The sequence below is a fragment of the Mus musculus genome, chromosome 1 (assembly GCF_000001635.26).
Source record: "Mus musculus strain C57BL/6J chromosome 1, GRCm38.p6 C57BL/6J".
Classification (NCBI taxonomy): domain Eukaryota; kingdom Metazoa; phylum Chordata; class Mammalia; order Rodentia; family Muridae; genus Mus; species Mus musculus.
This window is the reverse complement of record NC_000067.6, coordinates 36,233,329-36,251,078: the sequence shown is the minus strand read 5'-3', so window position 1 is coordinate 36,251,078 and position 17,750 is coordinate 36,233,329. Positions and strand designations below refer to the sequence as shown.

Below are 17,750 nucleotides of genomic sequence, written 5' to 3'. Positions count from 1 at the left end.
TCTTTCCTCCCCAATTTGCTTTTTGGTCATGCTGTTTCATAGGAACCCTGACTAAGACAAGCTGCAGTCACCAATGTAAATAAAGTGCAGAGTTGAGACTCCTGCCTCTCAGGGCTTCTGTTCTCTGTCATGAACGAGACCTTCTGTTTTACATCCAAGATTGCCCAAGTGTTTACAAAAGATGCACGAGGCACTCACTGTCCTGCCCGTTTCCATCTAAACTGCCCAGGCAGAACTAAACAGAAAACAGTGTCTTAATCTGGTAGCTGAGGTGGGCAAAGGTGTGCCTTCCTTCAATCACAGTGCTTGATGGGCTGCAGCAGGACTTTAAGTTTGACTTTGTGGGAAAAAAAAAGTAAGACAGTCTATAGGGCAATAGTTAGTACTTACCTTCTCATTTTATTTATTTATTTATTTAGAGACAGGGTTTCTCTGTGTCGCACTGGATGTCCTAGAACTTGCTCTGTAGACCAGAGATCTGCCTGCCTCTGACTCTCAGTCGCTGGGATTAAAGGAGTGTACCACCACCTCCCAGCTTCTTTTCATTGTTCTTAAGATTTATTTTTATTTTATGTGTACGGGTTCTTTGACTGGGTGGTTTGTATGTGAACCACTTGCATGTATGGTGCCTGCAAAAACAAAAAACAAAAAAACAAAACAAAACAGATTAAAAACAACAACAACAACCCAGATCTGCTCTCCAGGAAATGGACAGCTGTGAGCAGCCAGCCCTGCGAGTGCTGGGAAAACCAGTTCTTGCTGTGAGCTTTGAGCAGCGAGTGCTCTTCCCCGCTTGAGCAGTCTCCCTAGCTCCCTATTTTAGTTTTTGAGACAAGGTCTCTTATGTATCAGGCTGACCTCAAACTCACTACATAACCAAGGCTGGCTTTGAACTCCGATTCTCCTGCCTCCAGATCCGGAGTACTGTATTATACATAGCTGATAGCACCAATCTGTTTAGGTGGTGGGTGGATCCTAGGCTTGGAGCTAAGGGCTGAGGAGCTAAAAGCCTCAGGTGAGCTGGGAAACTCTGATAACATCTGCAAACACTTCGATTCAGGGAGCTCCTGATAAGAAGACAGCAGACCAACCTCCCATGGTATTTACAGCTTTGAAACCAGAGAAACAGATCTGCAGATGGAATCTTCTACCTCCAAAATTCCCCTTTCTGCCCTATAAAAACCCCAAGTCCTCTGCACCCTGGCACACACTCTCCACTCCCTTGAAGAGACTGGAGGACCCCATTGCTCTTTTCCTCTCTCTCTTTTTAAGGCAGCTGTGGTGGGGTGGGGTGGGTGTATCTCACTATGTATATCAGGCTGTCCTAGATCTCTCTGTGAGGACCAGGCTGGCCTTGAACTCACGGAGATCTGCCTGCCTCTGCCTCCTGGGTGTTGGGACAAACCATCATCAATTCCACACTTTGCTCTCTATATTTCTAGCCTTTCTTAAAGTCTTCTATAATACATTTGAAGTCATCATTATAGAATTATCTCAACAGAGAATCCAGGACCCTTCAGGTTCCCCCCCCCCTTTTTAATTTTATGCATATGAGTACAGACACACTAGAAGAGGGCATCAAAGCCCATTACAGATGGTTGTGAGCCACCATGTGGTTGCTGGAAATTGAACTCAGGACCTCTGGAAGAAGTTGGTGTTCTTAACCACTGAGCCATCTCTCCAGCCCCCAGGTCCCTTTGTTGAGTATAACTTCTGTTGTCATGACAAAATATCCAGGACTAGGTATTTTATGAGAAAAGAGGCTTTTTTTTTTTTTTTTTTTGGCCAGTTTTGGAATTTGGAAACAATCACGTGGTGTGACAGGCAGCAGGCTTCGAGGATCATGTTTACTCTTTTTATAACTCACTCTTGGCAGAACAAATACATTTTTCGAGGCAGTAAACATTCTTTCCAAGGGCAGTGACTTCAAGGATCTAATCCTGCTTCACTAGGTGCCACGTCTCCAAAGTTAACCATCTCAAAATCACCAGCTTTGGCAGTGGGGGTGCTGGAGAGATGGCTCAGCAATCAAGAGCACAACAGTCTAGACCTCTGGTGTGTGTGTGTGTGTGTGTGTGTGTGTATGTGTGTGACGACATCTAATCCCATCTTCTAACTGCCATGGGCACCTGTACACATGATGCATACCCTCACCCTCAGATGTAAAAGAAGCTTTTATTCATCTGAGGTAATTGTCATCCTCAGGTTTAATGCCTCTCTCTGCTAAAATAGGCCCATTACTGGAAGCTTCTACCCTCTGTACAATTGTATGTAGTCTTAGAATGTTTCAGCATCTGCAACTTGTTCCTGAATAAGTTTACCGTTTCCTAATCCTTTCTCACCTTTGACTGGCTGGCTCAACTCAACTGTAATGGCTCAAACTCCTTTCCACACTGATTCAATCTAGCTTCTCTGGGCTTCTCCTGAATTTCTCTCTCTGTCTCTCTTTCTGTGTCTCTCTCTCTGTCCTTCTCTCTGACTCTCTCTGTCTCTGTCTCTCTCTGACTCTTACTCTGTCTCCGTCTCTGTCTCTCTCTCAGATTTATTTATTTATTTTATGTATGAGTCTCCTATCTGCATGTACACTTGCACACCAGAAGAGGGCATCAGATAGATGACACTATAGATGGTTGTGAGCCACCATGTGGGTGATGGGAACTGAACTTAGGACCTCCGGAAGAGCAGCCAGTGCTCTGAACCACTGAGTCATCTCTCCAGCTCCCTGAATTGCTCCTTTCCACCTCCAACTACTTCTGTCAATCTGTTCTAATCTCTTGGCTCCTCATTTTCTGGGTCATTCTATCTTCACCTGTGTCTAGCTTGTTTTCTCTTGAACGTGTCTCTGTACCACTGTCCCAGTTAGAACCATCTCTTTCTCTCTGCACTGCCTCACACTCCTGCAAACAACCCTAATTAAGCTGGTCACAAAAAATACAAAACAAAGACAAGACTTGAAAATAGGAGGGGTGCTTGGTCATGGGAAGAGAAGGATGGAGGATAACAGAGGGTGAAGCAATGTATATACATGAATGAAATTGTCAAAGAATAATAAATAAATAAATAGCCTCAACAGTTATGGCAGTATGCACCTTTTATCCCAACATTCAGGAGGTAGAAATAGCAGGTTTCTATGTTTGAAGCCAGCCAGGTTGACATAGCGAGTTCCAGGCCAGCCATAGTTACATAGTGAGACCCTTTCTCAATGAATGAACACATGAATGAAAATATATAAGAACCTAATTTCTGGTCTTAACATCTACCTGAGTATACCTCCCTTCTATTTTTCTAGAGTGTTCCTTTCTCTTCTCCTGTTTTCTTTTAGTACCAGCAATACCCTCTCCCCCTTTTCTGGGAGCTAGGATCTCACTATTGGCTCAGGCTAGCCCCCAACTCCTGTAGCTGAAGATAACTTTGAACTTGAAAAATAGCAATACAGCAGTTTGCAGAGTCTGGCTATTGAGCACTGAGTCCTGGATCAGAGTTCAAATGTGTATAATGTGAGCACTAGATTTCAAAGACACACACACACACACACACACACACACATACAGAACTTGGAAGAAAGAATAAAATATCACAATGACATTTCATATTTACATTTAAAATTGTATCGATTTTTTAATATTTTTATATGTATGTGTGTGATTGCATGCATTTATGTGCAGAAGCCCACAAAAGCTCCGAGAGGGTCTTGTATTCTCCAGGATTGGAATAATGGATGGCTATAAACTGTTAGGTCCTCTGCAAGAGCAACAAATGCTTTTAACCGCAGAGCCATTTCTCCAGCCCCTCCTTTATATTTTAATATGCCTTATATAGCACAATAGCTGGGCCACTATCTAACCTTCACTGCTGATTGAATGTACCTCCTGCCGATAATTCCAAGTTACTACTTACTTAATACCGTGTTCTACCTTTTGCTGCCCTGGACCTAGCTGGGCACCCTCTTGGGCCGAGCACTCTCCCGGCATCTTCACATGGTGGCCATGCCTCTTTGTCCTCCACTCTTCTCAGGCATGGCAGCTCTCCTCTCCTCCACACTCTCCCCACAAGGCAGATCTCCTTTCTCCTCCTCCTGGTCTCAAGCCCCGGAATCCTCAAGTTCCACTCTGTCTTCCCTGCCCAGCCATTAGCTGCCAGCATCTTTATTTACTATTCAGAACCAACTGGGGGCAGGCTCACTCAAATTAACATTAGAATACAAGCAGCATTAGGCCAAACCCACTACATGCAACCACAGCTCCAATAAGCTCGTGGGGAGAGCATCCCTGCACGTCTGGAAGACAGTTTTGCTTCACTCTTCCTCACTGTCTGGCCCTTATAATCTGTCCCTTCTTCAATGGTTCCTAAGTCTTTAGGGGACAAGGTGTAATATGTACGTCCCGCTCACGGCTGAGTGTTACAGACATTTATTCTCTGTACTTTGACCAGCTGTGAGTTTCAGCATTAACCACTGTCCATTTGAGACAAAGCAAGTCCCAGATCAAGGCTTGGTGGTACACACCTTTAATCTGGGCCACACCTTCTGCTGGAGACTTACATAGGGACACTGGAAGAAGGAAGATTCCCTATCTTTGCCTGCTTGCCTTGTGGGACTGAGAGGGACTGAGAAACTACTGGATCCTTGGACTTCCATTCACAGATGACCATTGTTGGGGAGTTGGGCTTCAGACTGTAAGTCATCATAATAGATTCCCTTACTGTACAGAGACTACCCGTAAGTTCTGTGGCTCTAGGGAACCCTGACTAAGACACCTAATGAGTGTTTTGCCTGCCTGCATGCATGTGGACCATATACATGCCTGGTGCCTGCGGAGGTCAGAAGAGGCTGCCAGGTCCCCTGGAACTGGAATTAAGGATGGGTATGAGCCACCATGTGGGTGCTGGGAACTGAATGTGGGTCTTCTGCAAGAGCAGCAAGTGCTCTGAGCTGCTGACCCATCTCTGTCAGCTCCTCGAGTATTTTACATTTCATAAGAGCTAGGGCATAGGGCCTCAGTGGTAAAGCGTATACATTGAATGCATGAAGCCATGGGTTTAATCACCATCATCAGGAAGTATACTGCTAACAAGGGGAAATGAAATTGCTTACGTAGCCCACACTTTACTTGTTTGTGGGTATGTGTGTAACTCCAGTCCATAGACTTGACTTGTTGCCAGCCACTCTTACCTGCTGAGCCATCTCACCTGCCCTGGCTGACACTTTATGTCTGTTGAGCAGCGCTGGTCATGTAGAGACCTGAATTCTGCCACTAACTCACCTCAAGTGTTCCAAGTTGTAGACTCATTGTTTCTGTTCTACCTATAAAAGGCACAGATGTCGCTCCTGCCCTCACAACATTAAACAGATAATAATAATAATAATAATAAAAAAAATCTACAGAGCACTGATTTCAGAGGACAAATGTGCCACTTCAAAAGTCGGAGAGAAGATTTGGAGTAACGGTCAGTGCTTGCGTTCTCTCTCTTTCTTCTCTGTGTGAGTGTCTCCAGGTTGGCACACATGTGTGCAAGTCAGTGTCTCCAATTTGGTACACATGTGTGTGCATGGGTGTGCAAGCTAAAGATTAGTCTCAGCTGTCATTTCTCAGGACAATGTCCAGTTTGGTTTTCTGAGAGTGTCTCTCACTAGTCTGAACCACACCCATTTGGCTGGTAGCTTGCTGGCCAGTAAGACCCAAAGTTCTGCCTGTCTCTACCTCCAGTGTTTACTTGGCTAGTATGTTATGTGTGTGTGTGTGTATGTGTGTGTGTGCATGCACGTATGTATGCCTGTGTGTGTGTGTATGTATGAATATATGTGTGTGCCTGCACACAAGCTCAATTGACACTTCGTATTTTCCCCAGTCACTCGGTATTTATTGAGGTAGAATTCTTGAGCTCAAGAATTCTGGCTAGTGTGGCTAGCCACTTTGCCAGAGGAATTGTCTCTGCCTCCTGAGAACTGGGATTACAGGTAGCTATTACTACAATTTCTACAGGGGTCCTGGAGATCTGAACTGTAGTCTTCACATCTGGGCAGCAAATACTTTGTCTACTGAGTCATCTCCGCAGCCCGTGCCTGGCGTTTGCGGTGTATTCTGGGAATTGAGCTTAGGTTTCCAGCTTAGCAGCAAGAACCTTTGTCTTTTTTGCTTTCTTTTCCCCTGATGCTGCTTGGGTCTTGGAGGTGGTGATATAGGTGTTTCAGTCAGAGCTGAGATCATTTAGTCTCAGTCAGTTTGACTAGTTATGGATCTCTGCATTAACCAACATCACATACTCTAAAACAAATTTATAACTTTTTCTTCCTTTTGAGATAGGGCCTTGAACTCACAGAGATTCTTCTGCCTTTTTTTTTTTTTTTTTTTTTCTCGAGACAGGGTTTCTCTGTATAGCCCTGGCTGCCCTCGAACTCACAAATCCGTTTGCCTCTGCCTCCCGAGTGCTGGGATTAAAGGTGTGTGCCACCACGCCCAGCATGAGCTTCTTCTGCTTTTTGTGTCTTGAGTTTGTGTACGTTTATTTAACTTGAGAGGAATAAATAATAAAAATAGGGAGAAAAAGGTTGAAATAACTATCTGCCGGGGCGGTTGGACTGCGCCTTGAAGCTCACCTGCTTGAACTGGGTCTTCTAGGATCTTAAATTCAGGAGGCGAGCTGGCTCAACCAGGAGAGGGGAGGGGCCGAGAGAAGGGGCGGGTCTTATGCCGGTTTCATGGCCGCTGCGGGACTCTCTGGCAAACCCCCGCCGCACTCGATAGCCGGAAGTCGTCCTGCCTTCGCCTCTAGGAAGCGGAAGTGCAGGGGCAGCTGGCAACTGGGTTATTGCTTTGAGAAACCGGCTTGTGAGGAGCGGCGGGAAAGGCGCGTGTCGGCTTCTCACTGGCGCAGCCTCCCCGGCGATCGCCGCTGCTCCGCCCTGCCCAGGCGTCGTTGCAGACACCGGAGTGGACGAAGCGCGGCCCGGGCATGTGCAGCCGGGGGGATGCGAACACTGCGGATGCCGCGGCTGCGCGGCGGGTGACAGGTACCTTGGGTGGCGTGGGGAGGCCTCGGGAACAGGAGAGGGGCCAGCGCGGGAGGCGACCGTGAGTCCGAGTCACCTTGGGCTTCCTCTTGTACTCTGACTCGGTTTTCCCTCCAGTGTTCTCTCCACGAGCGCCTCAAGTCGTCCCCAGCGGTCTTCTGGGGACAGAGTGGCGGCGGGCTCACTCCAGCAGTCCTGACCCTGTTTGAAGTGTAGGAGGAGGAAGCGCCCCCAGGACTTTAGACCAAGTCTGACCCTAAGTAGGTTGAGAATCAGCATTTTGCATGATTCTGGAGAAACGAGTTGGCGTTTTTATAGGTTTCTGAGTTCAGGTGATGCATCTGTGGGTGATAAGATCTCTTGGCGTGAAATTGGACGGTTCACTTCACTTTTAGCTTGTGATCTGTGCATCTCCAAAACATTGTGATCGTGAGCTCTTCTTGCTGCTGGGCTGAAAGCTCTCTTGTTCTGCATTTGTTGCCAGGTTTGAAATGGAGAGAGTGTTTTGTTTGTTCTGAGACCTATGATCTTGCCCTTGCAGTGCCTTGGAAACATCTGTGCCCGTGCAAGCTTATTGTAGTATAAAGTTCTTTATTTCCTAGTAATACCTTGTACACTGCCAAACGCATGAAGACATAGTCATGTCTGTTTGCTTGTCCTACCCCTTTGGAGGTAGGGTCTCAGGATCATAGGCTACCCTTGGAATCCCGGCCACCACCAGATCTGCTTGGAGACATTTTACAAAGCTAGTTAACACTACAAAACTGGAGCAGATTGTAGCCTTTCCACTTGACTTGTTTTTGGTAAACTTAGCTGAAACTTTTCTTTCTTAAATAAAAAATTTTATTTTGTTTACTTAGATTTTGTTGTGTGTATACAGGACAACTTAGTGGAGTTAGCTTTCTCCATCCACCTCTGTGTGGCTTTCTTTTTAGGGCTCAATCTCAGGTCACCAGGCTTGCATGGCAAGAGCCTTTACCCACAGAGCCATCTTGCTAAAACTTTCTTTTTTGCTTTCTTGAGGGAGGAAGAGAAAGGGAGAGAGGATCTAGATATAGAGACACAAATTAAATGTCTGTCTCTCTGTCTGACTGTTTGTCTATATCAAGAGGTGGGAGAGAGAATATGAATTTGTTATGTAGAGACCAGAAGACAACTTTAAAGGATGGCTCTCTCCTTCCACCATGGGGGTCTGGGGATTGAATTCAAGTTTTCAGGCTTTGTAGCTATTGCCTTTATCCATTGAGCCATCTCCCCGGACCCAAAATTTTATTAAAAGAGGTAAAACAATACTTTGTAAAGTAGCAGGGTATCTTAGTGTGCATTTAACTATTGGGGAATAGATGGAGCTAAGGAGAAACCTTAGTTAGAACGTCTCTGGTGGGAGCCAATCCTTTGCATTCATATGAATAGTAACTTGTTGGAGTGGAAATCAAATGGATGTTTCACAGAGAAGAGCTAATAGGGATGGATGTATCAAGTTTAGCTAATTTCTTCTCACTTGGATTGGGTGTTTCCTGTTATTTTTCTTTGCTATACACCACACACACACACACACACACACACGCGCGTTGAAACTCAGTCTGGTAGATTTATAGTTGCAGATTTGTTTTGTCTTTTTTTATTTTTTGCCTTTTTTCTTTTTAAGAGTTCTTTAACTTTTCTTTAAAAATAACAAGGCAGCTGGGCCTGTGATGGTGCCCTCCTGTAGCCCCCGGCACTTGGGAGGGAGGTAGAGACAGTAGGATTTGGAGTTCAAGGTTGTCCCGTGCTAGGTCATGACAAGAACCCGTTTTGAAAGAGAAAGGAGGAGTTTAGTGGTAACTTAAGAATCAGGGAGCCTGCTCTGCTTTCCGGAAAGTGAAAGCGTTTGTCGCACACACCTGTCACGTTCGGTTTTAATATTTTATTGTGGATCAGCCAACGGGCCTTAGTCTAAATGCTCTAGGGGCTCATGGTTGGTTGCTCGTAGACTCGGGCCTAGAACTTGTTAGAATGCCGGCTGGTTGTCCGCCATGCTGGCCAGCGTTGCCCTTTCAGTGGCTGTCAACTCAGAACATTTATCTTCATAAGCAGCTCAAAAGGCCCACTAGAGTCAGAGTGCTAGTGGAGCTTATATAATGAAAGAAAGCGTTCTCAAACAGCATTCTCTGCTTCAGAGAGGGCCTTCCCTGTTTCTCTGGACAGGTCACTTATGAGGTGGAGTGTGGGGTCTGATTTGCAAAGCTGCTCTTTACTGTATAGCTTTCATCTTGTTCCCATCTGCAGTGGTGCTGACATAGCAAGGGTGTATACTTTCTCTGTAAAATACTGCAAGGTGGGGCGGGAGACATGGTGCAGCTGTTGAGAAAGAGCGTGTACTGTTTTTGCAGGGGACTGATTTCTGTCCTCTGCACCCACAACAGATAGTTTACAGCCCCCGGAACTCTAACTCCAGGAGATCCAATGCTCTCGGCCTGTTTGGGTGCCCGTATATACGTGGTGTATATAAATTCACTCAGCTTCACATACAGACATATTAGTAGTACTAATAAATAAGTCTTTAAAATATTGCAAGAGTACCTCTTGGTATGTAGCTTCTCCCTTATATCCTTCTTACAATCTTAATCTTTTGTGTGTGTGTGTGTGTGTGTGTGTGTGCTTTTCCCTGTGTGTTTGGGAGGTGCATTCCTGGGTGTGTGAAGGCCTGAGGTCATTGTTGACAGTCCTCCTCATGGGCCTGGAGAGATGGCTCAGTGGTTAAGAGCTCTGGCTGCTCTTCCATCCTTGATTCCCAGCATCCACATGTCAGCCCACAACTGTCCATAACTTCAGTTGGGGGGACCTGACACCCCTAGTCTGGCCTCCACAGATTCAGATACAAATGGGGCACACATACCTACAGACAAGTAAAACACCAAAACACATAAGAAAAAAATAAATCTTTAAAATAAAAATATTATTAGAAATCTATCTATCATCTATCAATCTACCTACCTATTAAAAGAGTCTTCCTTAGTCTCTACTTTATTTAATTACTTTTAAAGCAATGTTTTTGAGATAGGGTCTCACCATGTGTCCTTGGCTGGCCTTGGAACGTACCATGTAGTCCAGGTTATCTTTGAACTCATAGAGATCTTAGTGTACAACAAGAATGTTGTCAAGGGGATTTTCCTTTTTTTTTTTTTTTTTTTGGTTTTTCGAGACAGGGTTTCTCTGTGTAGGCCTGTCCTGGCACTCACTTTGTAGACCAGACTGGCCTTGAAGTCAGAAATCCACCTGCCTCTGCCTCCCGAGTGCTGGGATTAAAGGCGTGCACCACCACGCCCAGCGTCAAGGGGGTTTTCAGATTCATTTTCTGACATTAAGTGACCAAGTCTGGAGGGAAGTCACAGTAACCACTTTATTCCTTTGGGATGGGAGAGGCCCTAAGACTGAGGTCTGTTTGGTTACTGCTGGCTTGGGTATTTAAAGATCCCCTGGGTCCTCTTCTTTCTCCTATTGGTCCTCTTAAGATACCTGCCCCAATGCCTTGCAGCTGTTTCCCCTTGAAATGTCTTCCAGAAACCAGAAGCCACCATGTCAGTGGCTTCCCTCTGTTTCTTGCCCTGCCCGTCTGTATACTGTCACACCCTTTGGGTGCTGCTGTGCACTAGCCCCGAGGTCCTGGTCTTTGTAAATCGTAGTGAATCTGGGCCCACACTCCTTCTCTGTTGTCTTCTTAATCCCTTCATGAATGAGCCAGTGTCTATCCCATTGTTAGTGCCTCCTGTGTTCATCCTAGGCACGAAGCCCACAGCAGCCTCAACTCCCTGTGCTTGAGGAGGCCGTGCTTAGCCCCAGAAGTCAGCCTAAGTGTGAACCTGTCAGGGGGTTGGGTGGATTGCCCTGTGCCGGTTTTAGGGCCTAGTCCCTTCAGATTGACACAGTTCCTTCCAAGATATGCCCATAAAAAACCAAACCAAACCAAACCAAACCAAACCAAACCAAACCAAACCAAACCAAACCAAACCAAAAACTTCTTTTGGGGGGAGGGGTTTGATTCAGGGACTCTACCATAGCCCTAGCTGCTCTGGAAGCCACTTTATGGAGCAGGCTGGCTTCTGACTCAGATCCACCTGTCTCTGCTGCCCTAGTGCTAGGACCAAGGGCATGCACCACACCTGACTCAGAAAAACCTGCACCTGCCTTTGTTCTTGAGAGAATGTAGTTTGCTCAGTTTGAGTCTGCAGAGAAAGCACCATCACGTCCCCTAAAACGGATAGGAAATGGATAGCATGACACTGTAGACTACTAACACTGAGGCATAGCGGTGTGCCCTTAAAATCAAATCCCAGGAAGCGCCCCGGCTCCAAGCAGCCTGAGTTCCTGAGTAAGACTTAAAAGCATACAAACCTACTAATGGAACAAAGCAAGGCTCTGATCTCTGCCACTTAGTTCCCTCATCTCCAAGGTAAACTGCTCTCACTTCCCTCGTCTTACTTCTCAAATGGGGATGGTGGTGCTTCCTTTGTAAGGCACATCTGTGGCTGACTACCGATGTGCCAAGTACCACGCTGTGTAACAAGCAGACACAGCTGCTTCCCTCCAAAGTTTTGGCCCTTTGGTCATTGTGTAGAGGGACCAAGTAACAGGGTGCATGCGTGTGTGAGACGCTTGGACCTTTATACCCACGTCACAGCTCCTGCCCGTTCCTGCACCGAGTCCTTCCTTACCCCAAAGCTTAGCCTTCCTTGTTCTTTGTCTACTGTTACACTATACCCACACATGCATTTGTTGATAGATATACTCTAGTTTTTTGTCTAGGCTTTGCATATTAGAAAGACAATACAGGTTGGTTTTTTTTTTTGTTGTTTCTGTCTGTTTGTGTGATCTTAGTTAATATTATACATCTAAGTCCACCTATTTTCCTGAAAATTTGATTGTTTTTCTTTAGAGCTGAATAGTATTCGTGTGTGTGTGTGTGTGTGTGTGTGTGTATGTGTAATTTTCCTTTTCTGTGTATTTATGGACGACGAGGCTAATTCTAATACTTTGTGGTATGGAACACCGCAGTAGTAAACATGGAGGCACATGCATTTCTATGCCAGGGTGTGGAGTTTTTCTGGATATCTACCTAGGAGAGAGGTAGCTAGGTCATAGAGTGGCTCTGCTTTTAATTTATTGGGAGATCTCCAATGTCATCTCCACAATGGCTGTATTACAAAGGCTGTATTACTTTGTGTCCTCACCAACAGGGACTAAGAATTCCTCTCTCTCCACATCTCTGCAGCATTGGTTGTCAGTTTGTCTGCTGACCGTCATCCTGACTGGGGTGCGGTGTTACCTTAAAGGAGTTTTAATTTGCCTGATGGGTAGTGATAGTGAAAGACTTACTGGCCATTTGTGTTTCTTCTTCTGAAGCCTATTCGTTTTATTTGCCCCTTTGTTGGTTGTCAGTTTTATGTCCTTGCTACTGAATTTCTGCAGTTCTTTCTGAATTCTAGATATTCTTCCCCTGCCTGCAGCGTAGCTGAGACCATCTCCCATTCTGTGAGCTGGTTGCTCTGTTGGTTGTTTCTGTTGCTGTACAGAAAGTCTTTGGTTTTGTCTCCTCCAATACTTGGGGTTAGTTTCTGTGCTACTGGTATTCCTTTAAAAAAGCTCTTGCCTATCAGTATCAAACAGCATCCCCTGTTTTCTTACAGGAGTTTCAGGCTTTATTTATTTATTTAAATTGCTTTAAAAATTAATTAATTAATTAATTAATTAATTATACATTTTTATTTATTAGTGTGCATCAGAAGAGGGCATCAGATCCCATCACAGATGGTTGTGAGCCACCGTATAGTTGCTGGAAATTGAACTCAGGACCTCTGGAAGAGCATCCAGTGCTCTCACCAGCTTACTGAGCCATCTTTCCAGCCCTGAAGTTTCAGGTTTTAAATTAAGGTCCTTAACTCATGTTGAATGGTTGTTGTACAGGATGAAAGGTAATCTGATGTCATCTTCTGCAGGTAGAAACTCAGCATCCCAGCGCTGTTCACTGAGTTCTTTTTCCCAGTATATGTCTTTGGCTCTTTGTAACTTTGTCATTTTGTGTCAGGGCCTCTGTTCTACTGATCTGCCTGTCTGTCTGTATAGCAGGACCAGCCTCTCTTTATCACTGTAGCTCTGTGCTGTAATTTGAGGTTGGGTCTTGTAAGACCTGTAGCCACGTTCTTTCCTCTTTTTTTGAAAAATATTTTTCTTACAGTATATTCTGATTATTCTTTTCTTCCCTCCAATTCCTCCCAGATTCCCCCTACCTTCCTACCCATCCAATTCTGTGTCCTTTTTTTTCTGACTCTCTTTAAAAAAACAAACCTGGCATGGTGGCTCACACCTTTAATCCCAGCACTCGGGAGGCAGAGGCAGGCGGATTTCTGAGTTCGAGGTCAGCCTGGTCTACAGAGTGAGTTCCAGGACAGCCAGGGCTATACAGAGAAACCCTGTCTCAAAAACCCAAACCAAACCAAACCAAACCAAACCAAACCAAACCAAAAAAACCCCAAAAACCAAAAACCAAAACCCAAACAAACAAAACCCCCCAAACAAGAAGCATACACTCCCCAACAGGCAAAACCTAAAGATGAAAGACAATGGAAACCAAGTTATACAAGTAAAAGACCAATAAGACAGAAATGACCCAAATAAAGCAGTTCGAAACAAACAAGCAAACAAACAATCTATAGAAATACATTTGTATTGTGTTGGCCGTTTATTGCTGGGCATGGGGCCTGCCCCCGGGTGGTTAATATGCCCAGGTAGGCTCCATTTTTTTCTTTGCAAGTGGGCTCCAGGTGCAGGTAGCTTCTTGGTTAGGGATGGGAGCCCGTGTCCACTTCCCTTCTCGGTGCTGAGCCTGTGCAGACCCCGTGCGTGCTGCTCTTGTCGCTGAGTTCATATGTGCATTAGTCCAGCTGTGTCTGGGGGACACTTTCCGAGGTGCCAGCCATCACCTCTGGCTCTTACAATCTCTGCAGGCTCTCTGACCCTGAGGAGAGGATTTGATGAAGATGTCGTATTTAGGACAGAGTGCTTCATTAACACATGGACTGTTTAGTGTTTGTTTGGTTTGTTTGTTTATTTGTAGAGAAGGTGGCTGGGCCTGAACTTAACAGTCTTCTAAAAGACATATTTTGTATTTCTATACTTTATTTTGTTTCACTTATTTTTTAGACTTGTACATTGTATAAAGTAGGCTTCTTCTTCTTTTTTTTTTTTTAAAGATTTATTTATTTTATTTATATGATTACACTGTACCTGCTTTCAGACAGACCAGAAGAGGGCATCAGATCCCATTACAGATGGTTGTGAGCCACCATGTGGTTGCTGGGAATTGAACTCAGGACCTCTGGAAGAGCAGTCAGTGCTCTTAACCACTGAGCCATCTCTCCAGCCTTAAAGTAGGCTCTTAATATAAATAGTATCAGTTAAAAAAAAGTAGATCCTAGTTGTCTCACTCAATATCTTTTTTTTTCCCCCCTTTGGCTTTTTGAGAAAGGGTTTCTCTGTGTAGCCCTGGCTGTCCTGGAACTCTGTGGAACAGGCTGGCCTTGAACGCAGATCTGCCTGCCCCTGCCTCCCAAGTGCTGGGCCTAAACATGTGCAGCTCGCTCAATGTCTTTTGTGTCTATCTCCATTAGGAGATTTTAACCTGGGTCAAGGAATGGATGTAGCCAGGAAGAACCCACCATAGGCTAACATAGCCTAACCAAGCACCAGATTGTTTAGTACTGGCATCTTCTCATCCTCACAGCCCCACCCAGAATTAAATGCTAACCTTCCCCCCGCCCCCCAAAACAGGGTTTCTGTGTGTACCATCACTGGCTGTCCTGGAACTGGCTTTGTAGGCCAGGTTGGCCTGGAACTTACTGAGACCCACCTCCCTTTGCCTCCTGAGTGCTGGGTTAAAGGTTTGCATCACCCTGGCCTTTTTATTATTTATTTTTTATTTTTGGTTGTCCAGGCTGTAAATCTGCTTTCAGCCCAGCTTCCTGAGCAGCTAAGATTACAGGGTTGAGTCACCCGGCCTGACTTTCACTTTTCCTTGTGAGGCACTGGTGAGGAGTGGGCACGCTGAGGTAGGCAGGGGTTTCACCCCTGAGCCACTCCTAGATGGGCTCAGGATGCTGACCTGTATGTAGCTCTGTGGTGGGGTGGGGTGGGGTGGGGTGTCTGATTTAGGAAGTTCTTTGGCTTTGGACAGTGGTCTGGATGCTGTCTGGATGCAGGTGTCAGTTTGCTTGGAGAGGCTGCGGATGGGAGGCTCTGTGCCACTTCCCAAGGAACTTGTATTCCCTCCTTTGTAGGTGGGAGCTGATGGCATGACAAACTACTGAACTCTTGGCAGATTGCAAATCCAGGCTTTGAGTTGTTACTCTTGAAACACACTACATTGTTTTCTAGAGCTTAAACTGCTGTGGCTTCTGGCAGTTGAGTTCATTGTCTTCCAGTTTTTCGGCTACAAGTCCTCAGTTGAGGTGTGGCAGCTCTATATTCCCCTCGCCTCCCTGAAACTCCGAGGGAGGACTTATGCTTGCATCTTTCAGTTTCTGATAGCATCAGAGCCCCAGGTACTCCTCGACTTGTGGTGTAGTTCAGTGTTTGCTTCTCTGCTCACAGGTACTCTCTCTGGGTCTGTTCACAATTTCTTTCTCCCTCTCTTAACACTAGTGGTACTGGGTAACTGTCCTGATGACCAAAATGTTATCTATCGCCTTGTAAACACCCTGTCTCCAAGTCTGTTTCCATTCTGAGGTAGCGGGGTTTTGACTGTAACGCACCCCTCCTCCACTGGAGAGCATGATTCAGCCTCCAGTACGACTAGTCATTTACAATCTGTCTTGGAGTTGTTTACCCTCAGACTTTATGAAGTGGCATGCAGCCTGCTGTGTGACCAACATCACCCTTCAGGAAGGGAAGTGGTACCCTTGCAGGAAAGGCTGCAGCTGACCAGCCAGCTTTAACTCCCGATTTTCTGACTTTCCTCTCTTCAGGCCATCCTGGTGTTAAGTGCTGTTGGTCTCAGAAGTATATGTTTCTGTTATCTGTGTCTCTAAGTAACAACATTTTGAGCTTCCTCATGGCATTTGAACGATACCTTCTCTTCTTTTTCCCTGTGTAGGGCTCCGTTACAACATGAGACTCCTGATTGCACTGGCCTTACCGTGCCTGTTTTCCTTAGCAGAAGCCAATTCAAAAGCCATTACCACCTCTCTCACCACAAAGTGGTTTTCTGCCCCACTGCTGCTGGAAGCCAGGTAAGGAGGGTTCTCTCCTCAGATGGAATTCTCTAGACCTCGGGTCTGCAGTGAAGGACACTCTGTTCATTCGCATGTGTTAACTGTCCGTAACCGTGCCCACTGTGCTCTGTACATGCGCGAGGATGCAGACTCTGCCTGTCAGCTGCACAGGCAGGGTTAGGGACAGTGCACACAAGAACAAGACTCTAGGAGAGGAAAATGGGGGTGGAGGAGGCAGGAGCTGAAGAACCCACCAGGTCTTCCTGTTTAAAGACGTTCCTGTTCCGCTTCGTAATCCCCCAAATCTGGACACTTCCTTACGTTTAGAGGTTTTATTATTATTATTACTTTATGTTTTACTTACTTTTGTAGTAAGTCAGATCTTACTAATTTATATCAGCATATATATAAATTTTAGGTTTTTTTTTTACCACATAGTATTCTATTCCCTTGCATAGCTATGCTTGTCCTTGACGCTACATAAGCCAATCGGGTGAAGATCACACGCCTGTAATCCCAGCACTTGAGATGTTGAGGTGGGAGGATCAGGGGTTCAGGGTCATCCTTTGATATATATAGAGTTCAAAATCCGCCTGTGATACATGAGACAATGCTAAAAAAAAAGTTACCTTGAAGCTGGGAGTGGTAACGTATCTGTAGCAGCGGCTAAGATGGGAGGATGGGTAAGTTATGCAGACACTATCTGAAGACATCAGCGGCACCCAGCAGCTTAGCAGTGAGAAATTGGGGATATAGCTCAGTGGTAGAATGCTTGCTTGCCCGCCAGGTGTGAGCCTGTGCTCAGTCCTGAATGCTGCCCCGCCCCTTCTCCAAAGATAGATATAGCCACGAGTGATGGTATACACTTCTAAATCCAGCACATGGAGGGGCTAAGGTCGGAGAATTGTGTGCTTAAGGCTGCACTGGGCCACATAGTGATCCTTTGACACAAACAAACAAATAGGCTATACATTAATTATATAAGATAATTAAGTCTTAAATTGATAAAATATATGTTGAGTGATTTTTTTTTTCTTTTAATTCTTGGGTTTTTGTTTTCTTTTGTCTTTAAAGACCAGGGTCTCATGCGTCACAGACTTGGCTCAAACTTACTTTGTAGCCAAGGATGACCTTGAACTTGTGATCGTCTTGCTCCTATCTACTCAGTGTTGGGATGGTAGCCATGTGCTATCATGCCTGGTTTATGTGATATTGGGGATAGTGAACCCAGGATTTCAGCCATGCTAGGAAAGCACTCTTAACATCTGAGCTGCATCCCCGGCCCCTGGAGGGATCCTAGGACAGACACACGCCCACAGAGTTGAGAAAGCACATCTGAAACTGTCAGCTCTAATTTCTCAATTTTTTCTCCGGTTTCTTTGATCACAGTTGATTAAGTCGGCTATGATGTTTGCTTCACCAGGTTCCTTATTACAACATCTCCCCATTTCAGGGCATCTCTGGCAGTTTACCATTTTGAGCTGTTACTTTCAGGC

The 17,750-nt window shown here is 45.5% G+C and overlaps 1 protein-coding gene and 1 long non-coding RNA gene across 3 annotated transcripts in view; one reads left to right on the top strand and one right to left on the bottom strand.

The window, feature by feature from the left end:
* Positions 1–536: 536 nt before the first annotated feature.
* Gm39625 lies at positions 537–6,770 on the bottom strand. The gene is made up of 2 exons (XR_865343.3): positions 6,596–6,770; positions 537–629 (listed from the first exon to the last, which is right to left on the bottom strand). It is a non-coding gene; the product is annotated as a predicted gene, 39625 (long non-coding RNA).
* Positions 6,759–17,750, top strand: part of Uggt1 (UDP-glucose glycoprotein glucosyltransferase 1) — a 104,293-nt gene continuing 93,301 nt past the window's right edge. Inside the window, exons 1-2 of one of the 2 annotated variants that reach the window (XM_006496062.4) lie at positions 6,759–7,009; positions 16,137–16,272. In XM_006496062.4, the coding sequence (XP_006496125.1) occupies positions 6,952–7,009; positions 16,137–16,272 (194 nt within the window). In that variant the 5' untranslated portion in view covers positions 6,759–6,951. The remainder of the gene's footprint in view (positions 7,010–16,136; positions 16,273–17,750) is intronic. The other variant, NM_198899.2, reaches the window with a different exon arrangement.